Source organism: Pteropus alecto, unplaced genomic scaffold (assembly GCF_000325575.1).
Source record: "Pteropus alecto unplaced genomic scaffold, ASM32557v1 scaffold76, whole genome shotgun sequence".
In the NCBI taxonomy this organism is placed as follows: domain Eukaryota; kingdom Metazoa; phylum Chordata; class Mammalia; order Chiroptera; family Pteropodidae; genus Pteropus; species Pteropus alecto.
Window position 1 is genome coordinate 27,302,670 of NW_006443138.1, and position 9,420 is coordinate 27,312,089.

The window sequence follows — 9,420 nt, forward strand, 5'->3', positions numbered from 1 at the left end:
TGCATGTCCAATGTAGCCCTTTTTGCTACATAGTCCCTGAGAGGGTGGGTAATTTTAAGACATCTTTGAGAAGTGAGTGCTATAGCATTTGCAGTAAGTTCAGCAATAAATGTGGGATTGGGCAAAAGTGGACAGGGTTGTGAAGAGAACTTACTGTATTTTGATTCCTATGACTTTTCCCAAAGGTTTAACTGAAATCCAGGAGGCCTTAGAACTAATATTAGCCCATCTGGAACACCAAGAGCGCAGTGTGAGAGTCTCCACACTTCCTGGGTACCTTAGTGCTGTGGGCTGCAGAGTTTGGACCATCGCATTCCACCCTGACGTCAGCTGGTGTATGTGTTACATCCAGCCCGGTAACCCTATGGGTTTTTAATGCCCACACCACACTCCTGGCTCTTTAACCAGCGCTTCATTTATAACATTTAAGAGAGACTTGAGTGGATTTTCAAACCAGAATTCATTCTGATCTGTGCCTGAAAACTAGTGATGAGTGAATATTCTAATTTTAGAGTGGATTCTAGTCATTACAGACATGAAGCTTGACATTAGAGGGATGTATATAAACAATGTTTACTTAAGGAAAACTTGTATAGATTTATTAATGCCCAAATAACTAAGAGGATTACCATAGTAGTAGATGGGTAAGCCTCTTAGATAGTATAATTTGAGTTCTATGAAGTAGTTGAAAAAGGGTCTTATGACAAAATAGAGAAATGTGTGCCAGGTGGTTAAGTATAAAGAGAAAAATTAATACCCAGTTAAAAGTCTTATATAAAGAATAACTTGAATGACATGAATGCTTTCTTCCTGAGACTTTCAGCATTGTAATCAGGAATTTGGATAAAAATATAGAAGGCTTGCTTATCACACTTGTGAAAGATTCAAAACCAGAAGGGGTATCTTATTTGTTGTGTGAATGAATCAGGAGGGAGAAAGACCTTGGAAGATTTGAAACAGTGAGTCAAAACAAATATGATTATCTTTTTTTAAAAAAATTTTTTTTTCTTAGAAAAGCAACAAATATGCATTGTTAAAAAAAGTCAGTATATAAAGTTCTCAAAAAGAAAGTTGTCATAATTTGTTCCTTGTGAAAACGTTCTGGCTTTTCTGAAGTAAATGTTTGTTTAATGCACATCCTTCTAATGTCATACTCAATGGTTTGAAAAGACTATACCAATAAATCAAAGCATAGACATTTAAATTTTGATACATATTGCCAAATGATTCTTGAGAAAGACCATATACATTTGTTTCCGTCATTTAAATGCAAGTATCCAGTAATCCACATAATCATTAAGCTGTATGTTTTTTATAAATACTGTGATTTTTAAATGACCGTATCAAGATAAAACTTAATTGAAATAAATCTACTGCGTTAGGTTTGTAAGACAGTTGTGTAAATATAACAAGCCAAGAGAAGTCTGGTTTGAGAAAGCCCTGGGAGTTTTTATTGACTACAAACTTATGTAAGTCAGCAGTATGATGCCCCTGCCACAGAATGAATTCAGTGGTGTGCCAATAGAGTGCTTGACTGATGATATTTGGACTCTTTCTTACCAACGTTTATAAACTAGAAGTTATCAAGCAGATTCTTATCAACTAAAGATTGTCCAGGATGAGGAAAGAAAGGCTATGTTATGTGAGGAATACCTGAGGGAATGGTGTATATTTAACCTAGAAAAGAAAGCCTAGGTCAGTGTTCATAGTTATTTGGGAATATTTGCAGAGTAGTTTTGTATAAGAGTATTTAAACTTTTCTGTGTTCACAAGAGAAGAACTCAGACCACAGTAGAAGTAATAGGGAGGCAAATTTTGGTTCATTGTTAGGGTGGGTGTACTTTCTACCAATTATAGCTAATCACAAATAGATTGCACTGTCTTGCAAAACAGTGAGCACTTGACACTGGAATGAATTGAAGCAGGCATTAAATAGCTATTAGAAATATAACAAGGAATATTCTTTTTATTTTTTAAAACATCTTTTTAATGAAATATTTAAAAATGAAAATTCAGCAAATAGTTTACAGACATCCATGTACCTACCAATCACATATAGCGTTATATTTGTCACATTTTATATGTTGTTGTTGTTTTTTTTAAGATACAAAACATTACAGATATAAGTGAAGTGTTTATCCCATCCCCATCCCTATCCTGTTCTCCTCCTTTCCTCCTAAGTCTGGCGTGATGCCTTCTCCATGTTTTTATGTTTTTTACTCCCTATGTATATATACCTATACAATGTACAGTATTGTTTTGAGTTATTTGTCTTTTTTTGCAACATTTTTACATTCATCATTTTTAAAGTGTTATCTATGTTAATACATGTCTAATTCGTTACCGTTAACTTTCATGTATAAATATATAGTTATTTATTTCTTTTTCTATGGAAGAATTTTAGACTGTTTTAAGTTTGTTTGTTTTCCACTGTTATAATTGGTCCTACATTGTTTAAAGAGATTTGTCCTTTGGGAAGGGGTTGAACTGGATGGCTTAAAGTCCCTTCCAGCCCTAAAATTCAAAATTAAGTTCAATTCAGCCAACATTTTCTAATCTCTGGGGATAAAAAGATTAAGGCATGGTCCCCGCTTATTTCAAGACACTGTGATCTTCGTATTATTTAATTGTTTATAGTGTCATTTTTAGACATCTGTAAAACTTGGCTGGTTTAGGCAATCACCTCTATTATAATGGGGCATCATCTGGATATCTATAATTTTTGGTACAATTTTCAATCTTAAATCTCAATGTTAACTAGTGATTTTTGATGAAATGATTTATGCATCCAAGAGCATTTGAGATTCTTCTTCAGAGCTGCTTTATCCGTTTATGATTTATGTTGAAGTGTTTTCTGTTTCACATTTTCTATTGAATTTTGCTCTGTGGAAAATTAACAAATGCCACTTATGGTATATTTCTGTGTTTTGTGTCTGTGTTTATTATGTTGTTAGGAAAAAGGCCCAGCTTAAGAAGAAAAGAGGTGTGCCTCAGATTAATGAACAAATGCTATTTCATGGTACCAGCAGTGAATTTGTGGAAGCAATTTGTATTCATAACTTTGATTGGAGAATTAATGGTATACATGGTGCTCTCTTTGGAAAAGGTAATTATCAGAATTCCAGGTCCAGTTCGAGTCCCAGGAACAAATATCTCTTTAGAGATAATGGATTGTTTTATAGTTCAGGGGTTTGATCGTCATTAAGTCAAAAGTTACTATACTAGGTTCCTGGCACACCCTCAGAGTTTCTGAGCCACAGAAAAGCCACTTCTTGCATGTACAAGGTAGAAGTAGGATCTTTACACCTCTTCTGGATTAGATAGCTCCCCAACTTCCAGTCATTCAGCTGGAGCATTATGTCCTTATTAGCTGATTTTTGCATTACATTTAATTTTCTGTATAAGTTTTTTCCATAGGTAAAACCACATTGTTTTATGTCACATATTTAGAGAACTATAAAATAAATTAATTATATTGTGCACAGGTCTAGGTACTAGTATTTTTTGTTTGTTTTGTTTTGTTTTTTAGAAAATGATAGGTAAGAATATTAATGAGCAATAAGGAATAATGGGGGAAATCCTCACCTTTTTTCTAATGTTGTGAAAGTCCAAGTTCTCCAATTTATGCCCACTACTCAAGCAAATTAAGGAGAGAGATGAGGGGAAAAGGTAAGGGATGGACATTTATTTTTCTGGTACTTACCTCGTACCTTACCTCCGTCACCAGAACTGACTGCCACTTAGGATCAGGATGTGCTACATTTTTTAAAAGTAAATTAGTTTTTAAAATAACTACCGACAAGGCCATTCCATTTATTTAACTGTAAGAGGATCAAAAAGTGTTACATAAATCCATTCAGTATTGAGTAATATGAGACTTTGCCCTTCTTTTCCAAAATTTTTTAAAATAAGTGTCCCTATAATGATGTCAGTCTCCTGGGCCTACCTTTTCGGATGCTTTATTGAGTTTTCATATTTAGGCAATGAACCAATGAAATTGTTTTTTGGGGATAATTGTGAACAGTATTGCACTCTCTTCAGAAATCTTTTCCTGGACATAGAGTTCTATTATTTCCAGAAATATTATTGAACTGTTACCCGCTATCATAGAAATGTGGTTTCTTGGGGTTTGTTATAATCTCTGAAGGCCAGTAGTTTTCATTGTGCTCTCCGGAGCTTTAATGAATGCTGGACACGGTAGCTGGGTGAGGAAAGTGGTAGAAGGAAATAGAAATGGAGAGAGGTCCTGCCACACTTTTAATCACAAAAATAGTTTGTATCTGTCTTACATATTGGATTTCTTTGTAAGATTCCTTTTAAAAACAGAAGTCTGGCAGCTCCATTTTGGTGAGGGTGGAATGGTTTGGTGGTGGGGACTGGTCTATACTAGCAAATCTATCCCTATGACAGTCTGAATCGCAGCTGTCTATAACAGATGGATTTCTGTTCTTTCCTTTAAGATCTACAGATGAAGAAATTCCACATCTATTTTTGTTATACAATTCCATGTGTCTCTTCCCCTAACAGTTAGAATGTTTTTGTTGGTGTTTCATGTATTCTTCGGAGTAATTTTGGCTTTTTTTTTTTTTTGGTCCTCTTTGTTTAAGGAACCTATTTTGCTAGAGATGCTGCTTACTCCAGTCGCTTCTGCAAAGATGACATAAAACATGGAAACACATTCCAAATTCATGGTGTAAGCTTGCAACAGCGGCATCTATTTAGAACATATAAATCTATGTTTCTTGCTCGAGTGTTAATTGGAGATTACATAAACGGAGACTCCAAATACATGCGACCTCCTTCTAAAGACGGTAGCTATGTGAATTTATATGACAGCTGTGTGGATGACACCTGGAATCCAAAGATCTTTGTTGTGTTTGATGCCAACCAGATCTATCCGGAGTACTTAATAGACTTTCATTGATTTTACTTCTAAATCTCAGTGGTCACAGAAGTTCTATTAATTTTTTTGCAGGAAGATTTGCTCTCCTGTCATCTAGCCACTAAATGTTAATTATCTGGTACCTTTGAAACAGATATGAAAAAAAGTGGCCTCCATATAAAAAGACATACTGACTTTAAGGTTGGTTTTTTGCTGTTTTGTTTTTGTTCGTTATTCACAGTCTTGTTTGTTAAAGATCGATACCATTGCCATTTAACACCTAGGGGGAAAAGATAACCGCTCAAATTGAATCAGCTGAGTCTCAGTGAACATGAACATTTAGAATTTTTAAAGTTTATATGGGTGTTATCAGGATAAATGTTTTCAACTCAAATGGACTTATTCATATACATGTTCAAAAAATAAAAATGTAGACACAAATGTATCCCTTCAGAGAAGTGGATCCTTTGTAAACTGAATTCTGATATTGTTCACCAATCAATATGTTGCCTTGTTGGTATTCTGAAGAGGGGATCTGAAACCTTGAAGCTGTGTGAGTACCTTAAGAGAAGTAAGAAATAAGAAAATTATTTGCAGTGCTGCCAAACAAGCAAGAAAGAGACAATCAAGGTAGAGTGCCCCACTTTCAGTGGCCTTAGGATAGCAAGCCACAGTCTCAGACTTGCTCGTGCTCTCTTGTCGCCGACATCCGAATTGAGAAATGCTGCAGACTGGAATTAGCGTACCGGTTCGTCCACCAGGGCTCTTGAATTCTTATACCAGGACTTGCTGCACAAGGTGTTTATTGCATCTTTATTTATTATTCAAAACACTTTATTTTCCCATTGTTTTGGGGTCCCTATAATGACTACTTCTAAGATGTTTTTTTATCTGCTTCCCCACCACCACACACAGTTATTTAACAATGATTTATAAAATTCACATTTCTAAGTTGTATCTCCCCATTTTGAATCATTGCAGAAAGCATGGGAGGCATGGAGCAAATCTGGTTTATTCCTTTGAGTAGCAATCGACAATCTGCTAACTCTCTTGAAAAGTTGGATACAATTCATAATTACATTTAATGGAAGTTTGTTTACCTGTTCCATCTGTTTTGCTATTGTATTCTAAGGAGAAATAAGTAATGTTGCAACCACTTCCTGCCCTGAAAGGTGTTCTAGCAGATGCTGGACAACAACTTGGCAGAGATATTACATAGGCGTCCAGGTATCACATGGGGGAATTGGCCATATGATTAAGAGTTTTTCCAACCTTGATTATCCATGAGTCTATGTGGAAAAAAAAAAAAAAGAACACTTGTATCAAGCCTTTCCAAGAAAACCTTTTTCTGTTCAGTCTAATACTGAATTCTCTCTCCATTATCCTCACCCAGTATTGGCTGAGAATAGTGAATATAATTTAAGTTCTCAAGAAAAATCCAGTAAATGTCCATGTCTGTATTCTTTACTTCAGTCATTTGAATTGGCAAGGCATCTAGAAATAATAAAAATAAAGAGTATGGAACAAAATTATGTATGGTAATTCTTCAACTGCCGTATATCCCCACGTGTTTATTATAGCTCAGAATACTGGTAACCATGCAGTTGAAAGTAAGTAGTACACAGGAAGTTGCATGTATAATACTTTGAAACCAAGCGACAATTTCCTGACTCAGATATGCAGACTATAACAGCCGGTTTTGATGAAGTGCTGTGAATATTTAGAAAGAACACATTTTAGAAACACGCCAAGGTCATCATGGAAATAACTGGAGGAAACGTCCCTAGGCTGCCTTGTGAGAGGTAGCACACCATTGCTGTAGCCTCATTCACCAAATACATTGTTAGAGACGTTAAGAATTCAGATTTTGAAAATCATCTTGTACTATTTATTTGTTATCTACATACCAAAAATATTAAAATAATCCCTACTTCCACATGGCTGTCTTTTTTTCCAATTTAACACAGTCTCCTCTCCCATCACTTGAATGGAATAACTATTGTAGCATTTGGGGTTTATTTTTCTATTAGACATGTGCCGATCTTATCTCAATGTGAGTAAGATTTACAAGGCAATCTGTGTGGACTCTGAACTTAACTGGTTGGCCTATGTAGTTAAGTAGAATGCACTGCAATAGACAGTGTAAGAAAGAACAGTTATTCTTATCTGAGAATTTACTGCCAACTTCTCTCTTATAAGAAAGAGTCAATTTTGATAAATTTTATAATGTGATAGTGTTGAGTTAATTGATGTTAAAATTTAATTTCTTTGTTTTGATCAGTAGATCGAGAATCATAAAATCAGTATATTATATATACTGGACTGGATACAACCATCTGTCATCTTTTCCTCTTGTCATCACATAGTATGGGTGGGAGAGTCAAGAGAAGACATTCCAGATTAAAGAATAAATGATTTTAGACATGCTACATTGAATAAATTCCAGCTGATAGTGACTTTTTCACTTTGGTGATATCAGCCTTAGGGTAAAAAAAATGTGTTTATAAGAAACAGTTTCATTAATCTTGTAGTTATGAACAAGAAGGTTTTGTATTAGTGCAGCTTTCATTTCTAGACTGTTATGGTGATGACGATAAAGAATTTGGACTCATTTTTGATATTTGAAAATACTATTTTTACATGTGGTGATTAAAGCTTTCCATAGCAGGTCTTGGTTGTCTGTGTATACCATATATTTATTTCTTTGATTTCTGTGTCTTATCTCCACCTTGCATTATTTAAACCTAAGTTTTCAGCTCAAGCTTAATGGACTCTTAAGGAGTTTTGTGTTTTTGTTTTTTGGGGGTTTTTTTGTTTTTGTTTTTGCTTGTAGCTCTTATGTAACCCTCTTGCAGATGGGGAAGGAAAGTCTCTCGTTCTCAGTTTGAATTATCCTGAACAGCTGCTAATCAGAGAACCAGTGAGGAAAATTATTTACTCTGTGCTGTGGAAAATTCTAAACCAGATCAAGGCCTAGTGCCTGTGGACAGCATCCTTTACTCTCAGTGTGCTCCGCTGGCTGGGAAGAGCAGTTCTGGAGGGTGAACATGCTCCCTGCAGTCCAGCCAGCCTCTAGTCAGCCCCTCCTAGTATGACTACAGTAATTCCTTTTGAAGCAAGTTAGACATTTCATTTAATCTTTAAGATTCTATTGGCAAAAAAAGGAAGGTATCAAAAGACATCTTAATTTTAGAGCTGAGAGGAATGAGAGACAGATGATTAAGGCTTACCTGTGGAAGCAAATCAAGTTTTCCATCCACTCGCATCATGCCCCAGTCTATCTAAATGTTGGAAAGTTGTGATGAAAATTCAACTGAGCTTTGACCGATGATGTAGAAATGTGACATTTTTACAGATTTTGTTCCTAGGCTGTTTAGTATTTGAGGTCACCTCCAAGGCCATAAGAGTAACACTAGAAGCAATCATACAGTGGTCCTGGCTGCCCTTTAGCTCTAGATTGTCTTCTTCTCATAGGGAAGGAAGTTTGTTTTTCAATAAACATTTTATTTTCCTTAAAGCAAGGATAGTTTATTTCTAGATGAAATTATACATTCTGTCTTTGTGCAAGAGAAAAATAAACGGGAATGAAAAAATAGCAGGGAAAAGAAAAACAAATCTTAATAAAATTCTTTTTCATTAGAAACTTTAGCAAAGTGATTTTACTTATTTTTACCCATTTGTACTAATATGCAGGGAGAGGTTTGGTGAGACAAGCTGTTCTGCCTCACTTCCTATAATTTTATGATGGCAACTCTGATGGAAAAAAAATGAACATTTCAAAGAAGTATGAAGTATACAATTATTTGGAGGCTGCCTAGTTAGTGTGAGTAATAAATAAAGGAGAGATGAGCCCTAAATATTTAGAAAAGATGTTCAAAGTTTATTCATTAACCTTCACTTTTTTACAGAGGTCATTCTCATGTTTTCAGAGACTCCAGGCTAGAAGGCACTTTGGGAGTTTATGTGATCTCTTCTTCCCCCCAATCCCCCTGCCCCCTTCTTGTAATTGATCTATCCCAGGTTAAAAGATGTCTTGGTTATTCCGAGCACCCTCACAATAACCTTCTTCTAAGTCTCCCACTGTAAGATTATGTAATCCATTTTCTCAACTCTAATTGCTTGGCTTTCATTCTTCAGCTCTGCAGGCTAAGAACTAGGCTTTTATTTGAGCTTCCTCACTGCATGGCTATGTGTCTAAGAATTTAGCATTGGTCTTATTTATTTTTAAGTGGTTCCTCATGAGATTGGAACATAGGGTTATGCCAAAGACATTTGCGTTTTCTACAGCTAAAAAGCCTTGCTGTACCCTATCCAAGAGGTTATACAGTAAGCTGATTCTGACTCTGGCTAATGCTAACTTCACAATGGTAAGCCAGTTTAGGAGAGTCAAAATCTAGAATTTAATTCAAATCATTTTTGCAATATTAATTATAAATCCAGATTATATTTCCTTTTGTATTCTGTTTTTATTGAAATATAATAGACAGTTAGTTGCTTGTATTTACATTGTACAATGAGTTTATTTTTCAATTATAGTT

The 9,420-nt window shown here is 35.2% G+C and overlaps 1 protein-coding gene across 19 annotated transcripts in view; it reads left to right on the top strand.

The window, feature by feature from the left end:
- PARP11 (poly(ADP-ribose) polymerase family member 11) overlaps window positions 1-7,549 on the top strand; it is a 47,042-nt gene extending 39,493 nt beyond the window's left edge. For all 19 annotated transcript variants that reach the window (XM_025041013.1, XM_025041009.1, XM_015598391.2 and 16 more), the window contains 2 exons: window positions 2,955-3,106; window positions 4,608-7,549. In XM_025041013.1, the coding sequence (XP_024896781.1) occupies window positions 2,955-3,106; window positions 4,608-4,924 (469 nt within the window). In that variant the 3' untranslated portion in view covers window positions 4,925-7,549. The remainder of the gene's footprint in view (window positions 1-2,954; window positions 3,107-4,607) is intronic.
- The last annotated feature ends 1,871 nt before the right edge of the window (window positions 7,550-9,420 follow it).